Source organism: Pongo abelii, chromosome 12 (genome assembly GCF_028885655.2).
Source record: "Pongo abelii isolate AG06213 chromosome 12, NHGRI_mPonAbe1-v2.0_pri, whole genome shotgun sequence".
In the NCBI taxonomy this organism is placed as follows: domain Eukaryota; kingdom Metazoa; phylum Chordata; class Mammalia; order Primates; family Hominidae; genus Pongo; species Pongo abelii.
Genome location: NC_071997.2, coordinates 32,836,514 through 32,856,590, shown reverse-complemented (window position 1 = coordinate 32,856,590; position 20,077 = coordinate 32,836,514). Strand labels below are relative to the sequence as shown.

The following is a 20,077-nucleotide window of genomic DNA, read 5'->3' as shown; positions in this document are numbered from 1 at the left end:
GCACTTGGAATTCAGTTTTTCAAAGTCCCAGTGTTGTAAATAAAGCTTACTTCCCATGTTAGCCCACAAAATTCATGATTAGAGCTAGGATCATGGCCTTGACCATATCTATACACAGAACCCTTAAAACCCAAGTGCTGAAAGCCCCATGACTTCACACAGCTATCAATGCCTGATGCCAGCATTTCAAACCTTCACTCAAGTGTTGAGTTTCCACTCCATAGAGAAAGCATAGTAATTTGTATGAAGTGGTTTTCAAAACTTGATTGTTCATTAAGTCTGAGTATTGTAGTTTTGAAAATAATAGGTAAAGATTTAGACACACGAAAACAGCAAAAGCAATAAGACATCTCTGTGACCATAACAAGGAATGGCGGGCCGATGAGAAATCACATAGACTGCAGAAGACATAAACTCTTAGACAAAACTGGGTGAACACTAACATCTCAAAAAACACAGCTTTCTCCATTCCTTTAATGTTTTACAAGCAATACGAACACACTTCCCTTTACCCTTCAACTCTCACTCTTACCGGTAATATGAACAGTAACCTATTGTGGGAAAACTGCTCCTAAATTTTCCTTTTCTGTTTTGGTTCAGATCTTTGGGTTTCCAAATATGGGGAAACCTTCCATGCAGTTTAATTGGGGGAGGAGAGTGGTCAAGCAAAATACGTGATGCAAGAAGGGAAAGCCTCACAAAAAGCCAAGAACAGGAATCATAAAGCCCCAGGCTGCCTGGATCCTGGCACTAGAGGCAGGAAAGCTCCAGGCAAAAAAAAACTCTGGACCATTCAAGAGTCCTCTGCTATCCGATGGACTCCTCTACACTCTCTGTGTGGGTGGCTTTCTGACCTGCTGGCAAAAGCTCCTATACTTTCTCATGGTCTCTGTCACCTAAGCCTTATGCCTATGCCTAGCACATCACTATCTCTACTTTTTCCATGGTGACTCTTGGCACATCCTTCAGGGTTCTGTCTACTTCTAACACCTTCTGATATTTTCTGATATTTCCCCAGTATAAATTGCTGTTAGGATAGAGATGGGGGCGAAAAGAGAAAGAAAGGTGGGAGAGGGAGAAGAACCTGACTGTCCAATCCACCTTTCTTTAGCCATTGGCTATAGGTCATAACTTGTAAGTCGTTGGACAGGCAATGGACTGGCTATCCTCCAGTCAGGTGTCCCACCCTGATGCAGTTAGCATATGGATCCTGTGGCATAAACTAGGGACCTATCCCCTAGAAACTATACCAAGAGCCAGGTCTGTGACATGACTGTCCCCTAAGCCTTCTGCCCACGAATAGACCATCACTGTCAAAATACATGATGCAAAAAGGTGCTACCTGATTGGGAATGCCAGCTACTCCATAACCTCAGCCTTCCACTTAAACTTCTCATGCGGAGAACTGAAGAAATAACTTGCTCATCAGGATGCATTAAAAGAGAAAGATGGAACCCAGAATATTTGCTGACTTCTGTTCTGTTCCAACCATTTAAATGAACAACTTTTATTTTTCTGAATAACCATAAATGGGCCACAGAATATTTGCTCAATATACATATTCACAGGCTGTTCTTCATACTCCTTATTTGCTGGAAATCAATTCTTAGGCAATTTCAGGTTAAATGTTTAGTCTTACAGTCTTTTTAGATGCTACTCCTTCATTTTTCATTCTCCAGTTTCTTCTAAGGCATCAATAAAAGTGACCTTGCCCTGGGCAAAAATTTCCCAGCAGCATGACCCACTCACTCCATGCAGTCATTCATCTAGCCAAGATCTACCGAGCTCCTATTGTGGCGCAGCCTAGTGTGGAGACTTGGTTAGAGAAGGTTCAGCTAGAAAAGTTAGGAGAAAAGCCCGGGGCCCCAGAAATCTTGGGCAAACTGTCAGAGACACTTCCCTCACCTTGGCCATCACTTGGAAGCGTTAACTGCCATGTAAATCTTGACCAACAGGTTATCTCCTACTAGAAGCAGAAGAGATGTCAAAACCATGAACATTTTTCCTAATGACTTTTTTTGCAAAGATATCATGTGGCAACCTGGGACTTGAGCTGGCTACCTTGCTCTTCAAAATCTCTATTTCACTATTTCAATTACACAGGCAGAAAAAAGTAAGTGACATTTTTCCTAAGATTATGACACATATCAGCCCTGAGTAGAAACAGTGTCTCCATGCCCAATTTCCCTTACGTGCTAGCAATTCTATCAGTTTGCTCTGACAGGAGTTAACTCTGTTACATGTGATCTCCTGAGACACAGTTCACATCCTTTGACCACTCATTTAGCGGGGATTTGTTTTCTCTTCCCTGGTTAATAACTACAGAGAGCCATGTCTCCAAACCAAGCCGCATTCTGAAACATTTTCATTGGTCTACACTTAAAGCCACAAGTCACTTTCTATTTATTTATTTATAAGATGGAGTCTCTGTTGCCCAGGCTGGAGTGCAGTGGCACGATCTCGGCTCACTGCAACCTTCGCCTCCTAGGTTCAGATGATTCTCCTGCCTCAGCCTTCCGAGCAGCTGGGATTACAGGCACCCACAACCACACCCGGCAAATTCTTGTATTTTTAGTAGAGATGGGGTTTCGCCATGTTGGCCAGGCGGGCCTCGAACTCCTGACCTCAGGTGATCCCAAAGTGCTGGGATTACAGGCGTGAGCCACCACGCCCGGCCTAAGCCACAAGTCATTTTTATCCAGCGTACGTATTAGCCAAATCTTTGTGGAAGTTGCTCGTTTGTTTTTCTTGAATATTCTGGGAAATTCCAGTCTGGTGTAGGGTAATGAAGGCGAGGTTAACAGCTGCTTTCCTAACACTCAGCACTCAACCGCACCTCCAAATCTTGTCATAGGCTGCTTAGGAAGGGGCAAAATGGTTTCTTTTCAAGAAACAGTCTTCCAAGATCAGTGATGCACGAAGTACTTTGATTTGAAAGGAGTGAAAGAAAGGAGAAGACAGCAAAGGAAAAGGAAGCTTCGAGATAGCACAGAAACCCAGACTGGAGGGCCGTGAAGCTGAGAACATTTTTGAAGTTGTTCACAAATGCCACATCTACCCTTGACAGGTCATTTCATTCCACTTAGCACTTTTTATTCACTGTGGTTTATAAGCTCTTAAGCAAATGTAGAAGGAAGGAAAAGCTAACATATCTGGTAGTATAGTATATCAGACTGACAATCCAACTGAATTTCCCCTGCATTGTGAGCAAGACACTTCCAAAAAGAAATTATACAAAAAGAAAAGAGAAGGAGGATTACAGAGATCATGGCTTCACATTGAATTTCAGAGAAGACCTGAGTTGATTTCTGTTTAGCTCAGTGGTACACCAGTTGGAACATGGTGCCTGGCCATGCTGCACTGTAACATGATCTGTGCTATAAATAGCTGCCAAATAGCCATGTGGCGGCTGGCAGCATGCTACGTGTTGTGATGAGAGTGACCCGTTTCAAAGGGAAGCCACATAAGACAAGGGCAAGTAAAGCTGAGGTGCAGGGGAGCAGTTTTTCATTATCTTGCTGTGTTTTCCTTTTTAAATGTATTAAAGTGTATTCCTCATTTTAAAAGGGCACTAATTGAATTAGGATTTTTTTTTTTTTTTTTGATTGGCCAACCAACCACATTTGGAACACATCCATGTAACTTGTGGGATGATTTATCTTCTTTGGTGGTCTGTTTTCTCCAAAAGGGACATGATATTACTATTGCCACCCCCTCCCTCAAGTTTTCTGATTATGCTCCTGGGCAATCTTAGACATCCAGAAGCAGTGAGATGTAAGAAGTCCCTAAGATGAGTGTGGGAATGAGGAAAAAATAATTAGTACTGAAGAAACTGTATCCAGTGACTTCGGAATAGTAAGGTCAGAAATCTTGGATCAGAAACCCTAAAAACATGGTACAGAAATTCAAAACTAGAATAATAATAATAGTTGATAACATTTATTGAGCACTTACTTTGTGTCAGATACTTTTGCAAACACGTTGCATGAACATTTTCACTGTCCCTGCTTCGTGGGTGAGGAGACTGAGGCATTGGAACTTTACACAATTGCTCAACACCACACTGCCAATGGTGGAAGTTGGATCCTAGCCCTGGCCATCTCTCGCTCTCCAGGGACCTCTCTCTAAGCCACAATAGCCCCCACCGCCGCTCTAATGAACATCAATTGGGAACTTTGTTAAAAAAAATAAAAAAAAAAAAGGCCAGCTGCAGACTGCACGCTGCACTGGGGCTTTGCCCAGTTATTTTGCTTGGAGGAAAGTGAAGAGGCTCAGTAACTTGCCCGAGGGCATCTGGGTAGGCTTCAGATGCAGAAGTTTTCTCCCTACCACATGCCTGGATGCCCTCATAAATGTTATGAGTCATGGCACCATGACATACCCATGGTCCCATTTAATGGTTCAAGCCCAAGCACTAAATCACAGTGAGTGGCCAGTGGAGAATTTAAAAGTGGCTGACTTTATGCATTTCAGTTGTTCATTCATGCAACTAACCCAACATGTAGCCTCAAGCAATTGTTCCGTTTTCATTCAAAAGTGTGCAAAACATCTTCTCTCTGCTATTAGGAAGAAACCAGTTGGTATCATGGAGAGAACATGGAGACTCAAACACCTGGAAATCCACCTCCAGTGGCTTTTTGGCTGTGTGGCCTTGGGCGAGTTACCTATTCTTTTAGTTTCAGTTCCCTCAAATCTCCAACGGGACTGACACCACCAGACAAAGTAAGAAAAGCTACTGGCATGGAGAAGTGTTCAAACATCACAATCACCGCCACTGTGAATCTTCTCTTGACTTCCATTCAGTGGCAATTTAGACAGCACATTTTATTTTTCTTACAGGATTTCAATTGTCCACAATTATTTAACTCACAATAATTTTGGGTGGATAGTCACTATTGTTCCTTTGTTTTTAAATATGGTCACCTGGAAAACAGCAAAGTGACTCAAAAACTCAATGGGCTTTCTAAAGCCAAAGACTCAAACACTGACCGTGTCTGAGTGTGTGTCTGAGCTATGCTGGCTTGGCTGTGATTCAAAGAGTCTCAGTAATACTGGAAATATTTAAAGACACAAAAAATGTTAAAACGATACAATTAAGTAAAAAACTAAGTTTAGGAAACTTTGCTCTGTATTATCTGCTTCTTGTTACCTATTAGAACTATTAACACCAGTTGACTCTGAGGGCAGAATTGTAGGTAAAAGTTGTTTCTTCCTTTCTGTTCCTTTGTCCTTTTTGAATTGTCTAATGAATATTTATTACTTTTGTAAAGAAAAACAGCTTGGAAAATTAAAATATTTCTTTAACATCTTTTTCTGTCCTGTTGTGTCTTCCAATAGGCAATAACAGACCTTAGATACCATGTGTTTTTCTAAAAGCTTGATAGGTACTGAAATTTTTGCCTTTGAGGCTCATCATTTCATGATTAAAACAACATAAAATAACATGTTATAAAGCAACAATGTTATGAAAGCAATTTGGAATATATTTGTATTAGTCCCTTCTCACACTCCTATAAAGAAATACCTGAGACTGGGAAATTGATAAAGAAAAGAGGATTAACTGGCTCACAGTTCCTCATGCTGCACAGGAAGCATGGCTAGGGAAGCCTTAGGAAACTTTCAATCGTGGCAGAAGGCGAAAGGGAAGCAGATACATCTTTTTTTCTTTTTCTTTTCAGATGGAGTCTCGCTCCGTCACCAGGCTGGAGTGCAGTGGTGTGATCTCGGCTCACTGCAACCTCCACCTCCTGGGTTCAAGTGATTCCCCTGCCTCAGCCTCCTGAATAGCTGGACTACAAATGCACACCACCACCATGCCTGGCTAATTTTTTTTTGTATTTTAGTAGAGACAGGGTTTCACTGTGTTGGCCAGGATGGTCTCAATTTCCTGACCTTGTGATCTGCCCACCTCGGCCTCCCAAAGTGCTGGGATTACAGGCATGAGCCACCACGCCTGGCCAGCAGGTACATCCTACATGGCCAGAGCAGAAGGAAGAGAGAGAAGGGGAAGGTGCTTCACACTTTTAAACAACCAAATCTTGAGAGAACTCACTATCATGAGAACAGCAAAGAGGAATTCCACTCCCATGGTCCAAACACCTCCCACCAGACTCCTCCAATACTGGGGATTATGATTCGACATGAGATTTGGGCAGGGACACAAATCCAAACCATGTCAAAATATTGCTCTCCACAAACAATCACTGAGGACAGGTAAAAGTATTAACTATTATAAACTGGGGAAGATGCTGAAGATCAGTCAAAAACCACAGTATCTATCAGCATAAAATATAGTCATTTACTGTGATGTAGTCAACTGAGTGAGGTATAGAGAGTGGTAAAAACAACTCTTCTCCCACGTCACCTCTTAAGAATCAAATCCCCTGCTTTTATTAATAAAAAATTCAATACAAGAGTTGTTCAGAATCCAAATGGATCCATTTTTAAAACCTCTTTCTGAATCTTTTATTTCATCACCCCTCTTTCATAAGCTGCACTTTCCTTTTATCTTAAAGCATTTTTCTTGCTCAAAAATGGACAACTTCAATGATGTGGAATCTATTAACAAGTCCAATGTTCTAGTGCAATATTATGATACGCCTTTTGATTGGCCTTAGACAGAAAGCTGAGTATTCCCATTAAACTAGTGAATGGCTTTTGGACAGTCACTGGGATTCTTCTAGATAGGAACAAAACTAAACTAATGTTGAGAATGTGCTATTGAGTGGCATTGCTTCACTTTCTTTCTAAGGCCTAATTTGAACGGGTTTACATATCTCCTTTAAAAGTTAATGTAAGCATCTCTCCTTGAGGATGCATTATGTGCTATTTTCTTTCAGTGAATGGAACTGTTTAAGAAGGACAGAACTGGCTGGGCATGGTGGCTCATGCCTGTAATCCTAGCACTTTGGGAGGCTGAGGTGGGCAGATCACGAGGTCAGGAGTTTGAGACCAACCTGGCCAACATAGTGAAACCCCGTCTCTACTAAAAAAATACAAAAAATTAACTGGGCTTGGTGGTGGGCACCTGTAATCCCAGCTACTTGGGAGCTGAGGCAGGAGAATCGCTTGAACCCAGGAGGCGGAGGTTGCAGTCAGCCGATATCACACCACGGCACTCTAGCCCAGGCGACAGTTTGAGACTCCATCAAAAAAAAAAAAAAAAAAAAAAAAAAAAGGAAGAACTCTGTAATCTAGTGTTGAAAACATGCTATTGAAATACACTTCACATTTTTTCTAAGACATTAAAAACCAAATGCCATCAGAAATACATAAGAAATTTCCTTCTCAAATGCTTATCTAGAAAATCAAGTCAGGGGAACATTTAACTTCACTAGCAAGATGGAACCTTCCAGATGTACACTAACATCCTGACAGACTGAGATGCTGTCATTTTCTATTACTGCTCACAGTGTTAAAAGACCTACCTTTCAACTGTGTTGACTCTCGGGGATCTTATTTTTGTGCTTTGAGGATGAGCAGTGAAGACTATTGATTTGACTTGTAAAAGGTGACCCCAACACCTGATGCTGGAACTGAACAATAGGGATTTTGTTTGGTTGGTTGGTTCTTCTTCTTTCTTCTTTCTTCTTTCTTCTTCTTCTTCTTCTTTTGTCAAATTGAATGTACTGAGTGCTTTCTACATTCTGGGTGTTTACTTTGAGGTGAGGCAGGCACCACCATTCCTCCACACATACGTTGGCAGGCTGCACACTCCACTTTTTTCACGGTCCTCTTCACACCATCCACTTCTTTGTACAAAATAATTTTCAAAGTACACACACTTGCCCTTGTTTTCCCGGGTCTTCAGAATGCTTTATTTTGATCCCACATTCTCTCCTACCCATTCCCATGGCCCTGCTCCGCTTCAAAGACAGTCAGCTTTTAGAAGGTGCACAACAACCTTTTCCACGCTCTTACCTCCCGTTAACTCTTTAAATCAGTCACATCTGGCTTCCATTCCCACCCCTATACCAAAACTTCTGTAGTCACCATCACCAACCACCTCCACGCTTCCATCTCCAAAGATCACCTTTTTTCCTTGTCCTACTCATCCCCTCAGCACCACTGGTAAAGATAAAAACTCAGTCGCTTCTCGAAACATCGTCCTTCTGGGTTTCCTCGATATCACATTTCCCATTAATTCTTCATTGTCTATTTCTGGCCTCTCCGCAGGCTCGGTCTTCCACTTATCCTCCCCTGTTTGGTTCTCCAGTGCACAGAGGATCAACCTCTCTAGCTCTCCTCCTCAGAGGTCTAATCTTTGTCATGGCTTTACATGTTGTGACTCCCCAGTGTGCATCTCCAGGCCCACATTGCTCCTCTGAACTAACTGCCTAATCTGTTTTTAAAAATTTATTGACATATAATAGTTGCACATATTTTGGGGGTATACGTGATGTTTTGATGCCTGTATACAATCTGCAATTATCATATCAGGGTAATAGGGACATCCATCTCCTTAAACATTTATCTTAAGTGTTGCATTTTTTTTTTTTTTTTTTTTTTGAGACAGAGTCTCGCTCTGTTGCCCAGGCTGGAGTGCAGTGGAGCAATCTCAGCTCACTGCCAAGCTCTGCCTCCCGGGTTCACGCTATTCTCCTGCCTCAGCCTTCCGAGTAGTTGGGACTACAGGCACCTGCCACCACGCCCGGCTAATTTTTTGTATTTTTAGTAGAGACGGGATTTCACCATGTTAGCCAGGATGGTCTCGATCTCCTGACCACATGATCTGCCTGCCTCAGCCTCCATTTTTAAATAGGATGATCATGGGATGTTTTCCTGAGAAGGTAACTTTTGAACAAAGACCTAAAGGAGATGAGAGACTGAGTAGGGACCACTGTATTAGGCCACTCTTGCCCTGCTATAAAGAAATACCCGAGACTGTGTAATTTATAAAGAAAAGAGATTTAATTGGCTCATGGTTCTGTAAGCTGCAAAGGAAGCATGGCACTGGCATTTGCTCAGCTTCTAGGGAGAACTCAGGGAACTTTTACTCATGGCAGAAGGCAAAGAGGGAGCAGGCATGCCACATGGCTGAGCAGGAGCAAGAGAGAGTGGGGGAGGAAGTGTCACACACTTAATCAATTACAACTCGTGAAAACTCAGTATGGCAAGGATAGCACCAAGCCATGAAGGATCCACCCTCATGACCCAAACACCTGCCACAAAGCCCCACCACCAACACTGGGGATTATAATTCAACATGAGATGTGGGGACAAATACTCAAACTATATCAACCACTGTATGCAACTGTGCAGGTCATAGTCGCCTAATTTTAGAGATTTCAATTATGACAACACAATGCGGACTATACATTATGTTCAAGGGTGTTGAGTCTGCAGTGCACCTTGGCATGTCTGAGGCACAGAATGAGAGTGGGGAAAAGTAGTAAATGAGGTTGGAGAAGTAAGTAAAGGGGTCAGCTTCTACAGCATCCTGTGGCCACTGTAGGACTTTGAGAAATCCAACTCTTTATCAGGGTTGAAACATGGACATGTCACAGCCATCTCAAACATGACACCATGAACATGGACCATGGATTCCTCTCTCCCTCAAGCCTGTTCTCCTCCTGCCTTCTCCATCCACCCATTTGCTTAAGCTAGAAATCTGAAGTCATTCTTGGTTCTTCCCTGTCCTCAACCTCTATCTAATTCACAGCAAGTCCTTTCAACTTTTTCCCTCAAAATATACTATAATGACACAAGGGCTTTGAATGATTGGACCCTTACTGCTTCTCCAACTTCATCGCAAAGCTCCCTGCTTCAATGGCCAGCCACACAAGCTGCCTTGCCATTTCTAGGACATGTCAAGTTCTTTTCCATTTTCAGGCCTTTTCTTCCACTTGCTCCCTTGTCCCTGAAATCCTTTTGTTTCTACTTTTTACCCAGTTAGCCCCTTTATGTATTTTGTGTATTGGAATAGTCAGAATTCTTGCCTTAGAAAGAATTTCTCTTACTATCCAACAAGCATGGTTTCATCTCTCATTATGTCTGTTATGCATTTTTCCCTAGAGGATTTATCACAACTGATAAAGTCAAAGTTATTTTTCTCAGTTGTCTGTTTTCTATATCCCTTGCTTGAATTTTAGTTTGAAGAATAAAAAGACCATGTCTGTTTTGTTCAGTAATATGTATCTAACATCTAGTGCCATTTGTGACAAGTAGCATGTATGCAATTACTGTTTGTTGAATAAACTAGTGAGCATCTCAGATGAAGAAACTGAGTCGAAGTGAAGTAGAATGATTTGGCAAATTGCAAGTTTAAAATCAAGGACTTGAAATCAACTCTCCAAACACAGGCTTATCACATTCCACACACCACCCTAGGAGCCTCCCTTCAGGGGACCCAAATAAGGAGCTGACAGGGAACCAATTAGTATAATCTTCTGCAAGGGGATTGAAAGAATAAACCAACTACGACATGTGGCTCTAGAAAGAAATCATTTTGCCCAAAAAGGTTTGTAACTATTAAATAAATACTTATCGACAGCTATCGATTGCCAGTTGGTGTGCAGAACATGTTCAAAGACACAATCATGGCCACTGGCATTTACAGGGAAAACATGACTAGTTCATTTTATATGCACCACCACATATGCTCTGGATCCAAGGAAGAGAAGGCCATGGTAGCACTTATTGTTCGTCCCAATCCTCACTCACCAGTGCAACAAGCATGCAATAGCAGAAAGATAAAATATGCCCTCCTTTCCAGCAAAACTTAAGAGTTTGGGAATGCCTGAGACAGAAATTTAGATATGTGTATATGCACATATAATATAATGTAAGCATTTCTTCTATGCATTCATGTATACAATATAGCATATAAAATATTTTACATACATACACATACATTATGTGTATATATGTGTGCATGCATGTGTAATCAGATATATAGAGGCATGTGTGTATATAGTTCTATATGCATACACACCGATATATGTATATAGTTTTATCCAAATCCATATATACATATACATGCATACCACAGACATATACATACATATACATGCCTAGGTATGTGGTTATAGGTACACACAGACAAGTTAATCCAACTTTCTACTTCACATATCTTTCAGATAGTTACATATACCCACAAAATTTTTTGAGAAAAATTTCCCTTGAATTTTTGGGGGATAAAAACAATACATCAAATTTTCTTACAGTGCCTTTATATATGCTAGACCAAAATATGAGGCAATAAGCATTATTCTTTACACATCACTCTTCTGTAGTCTATGCTGTTTAAATATCTGTTCATTTAGGTCGTTTTTAACATCAATACTATGTGCAAGCATTGGTGAATTTTTTAACAGTGGCAGTCTCTCTTTAGAATTAATGGGAAAAAATGCTAAGAAAAGAAAAAATGAATTGTCATATAAAAAGAGAACTATCCTATATCTTCAGTGAATTATGTCACTGTAATTCCTAGACGTCCAGAAGAATGAGAATATTAAAATCTTTGCTGCATGTGTACTTATTTTATCCCAGTGAGCCCTCTCCTTCCCTAAATTATCTGCAAAACATTCAGAATCTGTGCAGGATACCAATTACTTCAACCATGCTTATTTCATAAACCCAAGGTAAACTATCCTGTCATTTGAGTGAACTAGGAAAACCATCATCATTTGAAGAATCCAAATCGTTCTAATTTAGTTACTTATATAGACAATGTATAGATATAGAAAGTATCTATCTATATAGAGATCAATTTAACTGTATAATTTATAGATAGATAGATAGATAGATAGATAGGATTAAATAGAATTATTAGATATATCATATGATTCCTTATATCTAGAAGTGGATCATTTATAAAGTTCAACCATCCAATTGCCCCTTCAATTTTTCAGTCATAGCTGAATCCTATGGGCAGGAGGGATGATCTTTCAAAAAGTGGGTCTCTTCGGGCATCTCCATTGTCATTCCAGACTTGCTGTCTCTGATACATCCCCCTCTCACAGGCTAGTCCAGGTTTGTCTCACTGATCTGAAGATGGAGCCCCTAACGCTTGATCTGTGGAGTTAGTTCAGAAAGTCTAATCTGTAACTGGATGTTTTCCTTTCTTTCTTTCCTATCTTCCCTGCTAACCAAATTAAATGTCCCTTTGCTAACTTTATGCTTATTATAATATGAAAGATACTATACCCCCATCTTCCTTGGTTTTTAACATATCTAAGGTATTGTCATCCTACATTCTTATTGGAATTTCTCCACCTACCCTTGACCATCACTGAGGAAATGTCTCCATATATTTAACTCCTTCATACAATCAATAAAAATTCAGTTTTCTGTTTCATCTCTTGTTTATGAGTTTCCACTTCTGGTGGAGTCCCACAAAAATCAAATCTGGTTTTGATTTAGCTCATCTTATATTTTCTTCAATGTAACCCCATCACATTGGTCTTTCTCACAATTCCACCAACCTTCAGACTTATATCCAGCCAATTTTACTGGTATCCAATATCTGCCTAACACCTCTGACATTCTAAGTCTCTTTGTAAGTCCAACATGGTTACTTTCAAGAAAATAGAAATCAAATTATGTGTTGAACTGAATAAACCACCATCCATTGGATGAAACAGTTAAAGTGGCACTCAGGGAAACAACAAAAATAGATTGCTGTTCCCCAAAGGAAACTGATTTTTTTTTTATTTGCTTAGCTCAAATATATCGATTTACACCATTCAATGTATCTCTTTCTACCCAAACATACAATACACATGCACACTTACATACACACAAATATACACAGACATGCACCCATATATATTGGTGATAGACAGATAAATAGATGAATAATTACCAACACTGACACTTCCTCCAATATATTCCTTTATAATTCCATTTAATCTTCAAATTTAATAAATATATTTACAGATTAGTAATAAAAATGACCAAATGAATACTAACAACACACTTGATATTGCTTTTTTTAGAAAGCCCTACCATCAACCCTCAAATTGTACACGATCATTAAACTTCTCTGTGTAGTCTCTCCAGCCAATTCCAATGTATGTGCAATCATCCACCTGAGTGAATTAAACCAGTTGAACAAATACAATATGGAGAGATGATAGCTTTCACCAAGTCCAACAGCATAACTCACTGCCCTTTTTATTCACTCTTCTAAAAGTGTAACTGAAAAGATATCCTTGATATCCTTGTTAAATTGAAACTTTATGATGCAAAATCAACACTTTTCAAAAAGATTCTAACACAGTTTAAAGGCTTCTAAAAATTAATAAATACAACCAATAGAGAAATAAACATAACATGGACATTTGGCAACACAGTATCTCAAATCAGATATAAGGTTGCTACAATAATGTACTATATATCTCTGCCATTTTTAACTATATTTCACTCATTGACATAGCAATCACAACTCATCTTCATTCCTTCAGAGGGTTGCTGGTAAACTGATCAAGAAATGTGCTTGAAATTTATTTGATTGATGCATTACAACTATAAAATACTTCCAAAGTGCAAATCTATGTAAAAGTGTCATACACATCAGCTATTCAGCCAATTGTCATATAAAAAATATATGGTAGCCACATAAGTGTACTACAAAGTGAGGATAACCATCTGAAATTTATAAATATTCAAGCCTTTGCTGAAAGCAGCTTGTATGTGAAACTTAAATGGCATACAGTACACCAGAAAAAGGCTCCATTCCAAAGTACTACAAAAAAGAATTGTATTTACAGATGACATGAACGAATCAGATACATCCAGCATCGTCTGGAAAACTTAATGGCATGCCATAACTTCATATCACAGTCAACATGCACAACAGACCTCATAATTATTTTTTCTAATAACCAAGCCAAAAGAAAAGAAGTAAATGAAGCAATATAAAAATGAAACAGTGAAAGACAAAGGAAAGTACCACAAAAACGTTTCAATGATATCACTGAAATGACTTGAGAAACCAGTTAGGCCTCTGGAGCTTTATTATTATTATTATTATTATTATTATTATTATTATTATTGGCAAGTCCTGTCATGAAAATGCCCTCAAGATTCAGACCTTTGCAATTTTTCCAAAGCTCCTTCCCACTGGAACAAGTCTTAATGGAAAAGCACAAGATGTACAGAGAGGACTTGGAACACCTCTCCCACGGCATTGGAAGAGCTGATGAAAAGGAGCAGTTCCTCTATCCCAGAGCATCTTCTGGGTGGTGACTTTTTTTGCCTGTCAGCCATGCCTCTCTGTCCTCACAACAGCTGCAGAATGAAACACCGCACCTCCAACAAAGCTCACATACCCTGCCGAGCTCCCCTGCGATGGAGGCTTCCAGAATGCAAATACGAGCTAGGCATCTCAGATGGATTTGATTTCAATCAACATTAGTGCCAAATGAACATCTTTGATATGCAAAATGTCTATGCTACTGAATAATACAGAATTATCTTTCCCCACAAAAACTTTCTTCTAGGAGGTTAAAGGAAATAGTCGATCTGTAAATGTTAATATACCTATTGTAAAGATGAAGAAATTGAGGGACAGTAATTAAAGGAATCAAATGATCAGAAGAACTGGAACCCATAACATCTTGGGGAAAGTTAATATTTTATGGTCTTTAATAAAGCAGGGCTATTATAATCCTCATATGGAAGTATATTGAAAGTTTATAGCTAAAGAATATTAAAATCACATTTTATCAATAAATTTTCACATGCTGAACGATAGCAGTATAATTTTTAAATGAGAATTTAAAAATATCAAATAGAATTATGGACCAAGCTGAAATGCTTGGTTTTTACATATTTTAAACAATATTACATATACAATTAACTCACTTTAAGTTCATAAAAATTCAATCTACATTATACATAATTTGGTATGCAGATTTGCTAGTTTTAAATGTAGTTTAAAGTTTATGTAAGTATGCACAATTAAGTGAATAAAACTAGGTAACCAAACCACTGTTGGTGAAAAAGCAAGATAAGTACATGCTCTCAGTCTTGTTTGTTGTGGCCCGTTTTAACTGGTGAGTACATGGCTCCCACTAATTAGAACAACTGCTGTCTATTTTTAAATTCATTTGCTCACAAGAGCCAGTGAATGTGTATGGGGATATTATCTGTGTGGGGAAGAAACAAAATAAATTCTCTGACAACCTTGCCCATTCTTAATTATTCTTCAAGGATTTTTTTTAATTAGCAGAAGTGAATGCCAAGGAGACTTTAAGCCAAATCTATCAAGATTTTCCCCATGTCATGGTATTAAGCTATTATCAGGCCTTTGCAACCTGCATGAACTCTCACATGTTCAATGAAAGGGAGACCTGTTTACCTATTCCCTAAAGAACTAGGTCCTTGACAACACTTAGACAAGATGGAGGCTTGTTGGTGTCTGGAGAGATTCTAGGACCTTCTTATTGAAGAAAATTTTAGTAAAATGATTAATTTGAATAGCAACTAAAAAGTTATATCTACTAACTTTATGCTGGGATCAATGAAACAAAATGGAAAAAAAGTATTCTCAAGAAAATACTTGTGGCAACAGTTGATTTAGTGATGTATCTGAATATGCCGTCCAACAACTAGAAATAGTAATCCAGCTAGCAAAGAAAAAAATATCCCAGCTGGGGCCAGGAAAAATGACCAGCCATACAGAACAGAAGGGGTGAAATCCAGGCAGTCCTTCATTTTCATGTTTCGGTAGCTTTCCATGTCAGCCACTGCCTGGACCCAGATGACATACAGCATCACCACCAATGAAAATAGGATGCCTGAGAAGGATGAAACAAAAGACTGTTAGCCTTTCTGAAGATGTTTTCTCAAGAACGCTATCTAAACCAATCATTGACCGGATGACAAGCTCCTGCAAATATATTTCTAGCAAAATCAAATACTCTACATCAGACCTTTTATTATGTACTTTATAGATATTTCTTTTATTTTTCATCTTCAAAGCATTGAGAGGAGGGCTATAGTAGCCTAAGAACAGCAATCACTGACAGGTATTTATTGAGTGTTTCCTGAGTGCCAGGGACTGTAGTAAGTGCTTGTGAACATTAGTGAAAATCTCAGCACTTATAGAATTTATATTCTAACTTTTTTTTTTTTTTTTTTACTGTACAACTGGTTTGGGATGAGCACTATACTATGTTATTTCTTTCAATACATAGAATAAATCATTGAAATAGGTACACTTATCATCTGGTTTTAGATATACACAGACACAGACAGTGGTTTTCAGAGCTGATTTTCAGCCCAGGTCTTTCTGACTCTTGTTATATTATAACCCAGCTAACTAATGCTGCAATTAAATATGGTTATAAAAATAGAAACCAAAGCAAGCACCAGACAAGAACGGAGATGAAAACACTGAACAAACATAAAAGAATATACGTGATTCTTCAGAATCTAAATATATATATATATATATAAACACTAACGATTGATTACAGCATAAAGAAAACATTGTCTTGAATAAATGAGGGAGGATGATTGATGATAAAAGATTTTGTGGAATATAAAGTCATGGACTAGAGATCAACAGCCATATTAAATGAACGAAAAAAGAAAGAAAGAGAAGGAAGGAAGGAAGGAAGGGAGGAAGGGAGGAAGGAGGGAAGGAGCGAAGGAGGGAAGGAGGGACAGAGGGATGGAGGGAGGGAAAGAACAAATGCCTAACCACTAACTAGAAGGCAACATCCCAATTTAGCAACAATTACAATGTAACTGTAATCCACCGGTTCCAAACACTGTTGGAATTAGATGAAATATTACAGTTTTGGACCCATGACCTTTGGACCCATTCACAGAAAAGCTCTGTGAGTCCTGAAACTGGAGAATACCACTAAGCATGTCCTTTCCCATGTAACTGTTACCATAATTGCCAGAAGGAAACAATGCCACTGCGCTCAGCAGCAGGCTCCAGGGTCCACTGGGCAGACTCACCAGTAAGCAACAGGCTCCATACACAAACCGCACACACAGCCTGACGGATTCAAATTTGTCCTAAAGCAAAATCTACTTGAGAGCACTTGCTATTTGTCCAAAATTTCAATCCAAACATGCCAAGGATCTATTACACTCATTGAATTAATGAGTTGAACTGTTAGGTATAAAATCTCCATAGTCTAATTGCTAGAATGTCTGAAAGCTAAACGCAAGTCTGAGACTAGGAGCAGAGACTGAGGCATATTGGCAGAGAGTAGCTTTTAAGAGCTCAGTCATCAATTACATTTCTCACATTAATTGTGGTCCTACAGCATTTAGGATGCCCTCTCTCTCCTGGGCCATCAATTTCATAAAGAATCTTGAAAAGTAAACGCAAAAGAAGAAGGGCTCATAAATATGTTGTGGTGTGTCAGTATTGGAGCTTAAACTTCCTTGTAATCATGACACAAGCTACAGAGCAATGAAGAATCAAATAGATGCTTCGCTAATAAGAAACATCCTTCACACCGTGGTCTGTAATGTAAATGCAAATATTGGCTCACAGAGTACAGCAATGTAGCCACTGAGAAACAACTAATCACAGAGAAATAGTAAAGCCATAGCCTGCAAGCAAACTCCTTACAACGCCGTACCTCAGATTTTGACAACAATATGGCAATTCCATGTGTTGTCTAGCAACTCTGTGCATTTCAATACATTTTCCAGCAAATATATAGACAGTGTTCTCTGTTGATGTAAACGTTTCGCTTAGGCATTTGCATAATATCATTTGCCTTATGCAAACACCTTGCAAAACTTTGTATTATTTGTTGACATGGTTTTTATCTTCCTTCCATCATGTGACTCTCTTGTGCTTTCAGATATTTTAATGGAAAAAGGAAACTGCCTTTGTGAAAAACCAGTAGCCTTAAATTTATCATTTCGAAAACTGAAAAACCCATCACTGAATTCTGAGTATTAGGAAAACGTATTGCAGGTAATCAGGTAGATGATTTTCAATAAGAAAGAATTAACTTATATTTAAATATTGTCATCATTTGAAGAGGAATTCCATCTTAAAAGAAGGAAGAGTAGTCATTTCTATCACTACAGTCTTTAACTTGTTCAGTAATGGAAGATACTGTCCATTCAATTTGTATCAGATCAGTTTATGATTATCTCACCCAGGGGGTAAGCCTGTGGGGGGTGGGGAGGTGTATGAGTGTAGACAAAGAGAGAGAGAGAGAGAGACAGACAATGAGAAGGAATTTACACCAAAGGCCAATGGTTTAGTGGATATGGAAGCAAGAATTAATCATGGCAGCCTGCATAAGACATGTGATCAAGAGAGGAAACAGAAGGATACTGTATTCGGGTAGACTGATCAAATAAGTGAATGGCCAATGAGAGCCATGTATCTGACTGCCAGGAAATAGAGTTACAAATTTGAAAAGGAGGAAAGCTAAAATAAGCCCTACAGTGATTAGAATTTGATTAGAATTGGATATATCAGTGTGACTTCATGGTTTTTCATTGATAGATAATACAGAAATAAATATAGAAGTAAATGTGTGTGTGTGCGTGTTATAAAATACACATGTGTGTATATACCTAGATATATTTCATGGCTGTTTCTTGAGAGCATCTGGCAACACCAACATCCAGTCACATAGAGCATACCAAGTGTCCAGATCTTGACTCCTAAACACCATGAAACAGGGATTCTCAAAGAAATTGTTGAATCCAGGCTGGGGCACAAAATACAAGATGAACCTATAAAATCTTGTTACCCCAGAAAGTAAAGATGTGTTCAAAGAATGACAGGGGTGTTTTGGAAGCCAGCTTGATGGGGCCTCCCATAGCTTAAACTGAGACAATCTGATCACCAAATGAATAATGATAGTGGTACATTATTTCTCATTGAATAAAATAGGAACTCACAGTGATATAAATAAATGAGTGAATAAATGAATAGGGAGAAGGGAAGCTTTTCCTTACAACAGAAAACTAACTTATAAGTGTAGAGGGATGGCAGAATTAGAAATCATCATTTGACAATCACTTAAAAATAATTCAGAGAAAAAATAAAAATGAATGCTAAATCTAGTGGATAAAATTGAATGAAACAGAGTATATTTACATAAGTTCAAAATCTCTTCCAATAAAATGCTTATTAATTTTGAAGGAGAAAATAGTAACCTCATACTACAGAAACCCAGCAAATATTGCCTTATTCAAGTAATCAAAGTTAACATCACCAGTGACATGACAAATTGATATCACACATCACCTGATGGGATGCAGTGAGAATCACACAGCGTCAATGCTATAATCTTAGAGCCAAAAATACACAGCCTGAATTCAATCACTAAAGAAAAAAATCAAACTCAAATTCAAGACCTTTCTACAAAAATCACAGGCCTGTACTTTTTTCAAAAGTGTCAAGGTTATGAAGCACAAAAATGGACTTAAGTCTCGCTTAATGGAGACTCAAGCAACAACTAAATACAAAGCATGATTTAGAATTTTTTTTTTTTTTTTTTTTTTTTGCTATACAGGACATTAATGGAATAGTTGGAAAAACTTGAACGGAGTCTTTAGGTAAAAGGATTTACAACATCTATATTTTGATATCTCAGGACTTTTAAAAACACAAACAATAACTGGCTTGAATAACAGTGAGTTACAAACCTACTTGCCACAGTGACTTTAGCAAGAATAGAAAATACCGCAATATATACGCAGTAAATTGTTGTAAAACAAAATTACATTTAAATTTGGTCATACGTTTGGAAAGCACACATTTATTTCCAATTGAATTTTATAATACCTATTTTTTGAAGTCCAGAAAATGTATAAAATATTTCACTGGAGGCAGAATCAAAACACAGCCCCAAACCCATGAAGATTTGTGACCACAATGAAACTGCAGAAAGATAATTGAGTCACACCAAGAACATGTTGGATCTCTTGTTACTGGCAGTATGTGAAACAATGATTGAAACTTATAATTTTGCATGGGTTCTCCTACAAAATTAAAAACATGTCCTTTAAATGCCATGAATTCAATTTGGAAAGCATGTTTTCTCTTTCTGAAACAAAGGGTACGTAAAATTTAGTGACAAATGGCCATTGGGCATGCAATTGCTGATGATAACACTATGGAAACAATCACAGT

General features: G+C 38.6%; 1 protein-coding gene across 5 annotated transcripts in view; it reads right to left on the bottom strand.

Moving 5' to 3' along the window:
• Window positions 1-20,077, bottom strand: part of TMEM182 (transmembrane protein 182) — a 110,440-nt gene that overhangs the window by 14,741 nt on the left and 75,622 nt on the right. For 4 of the 5 annotated variants that reach the window (XM_054547833.2, XM_009236730.4, XM_024242588.3 and 1 more), the window contains one exon: window positions 15,134-15,743. The exons of the other annotated variant lie outside the window; for it this stretch is intronic. In XM_054547833.2, the coding sequence (XP_054403808.1) occupies window positions 15,523-15,743 (221 nt within the window). In that variant the 3' untranslated portion in view covers window positions 15,134-15,522. Of the gene's footprint in view, window positions 1-15,133; window positions 15,744-20,077 lie in introns of those variants that run through there. 5 annotated transcript variants of the gene reach the window in all.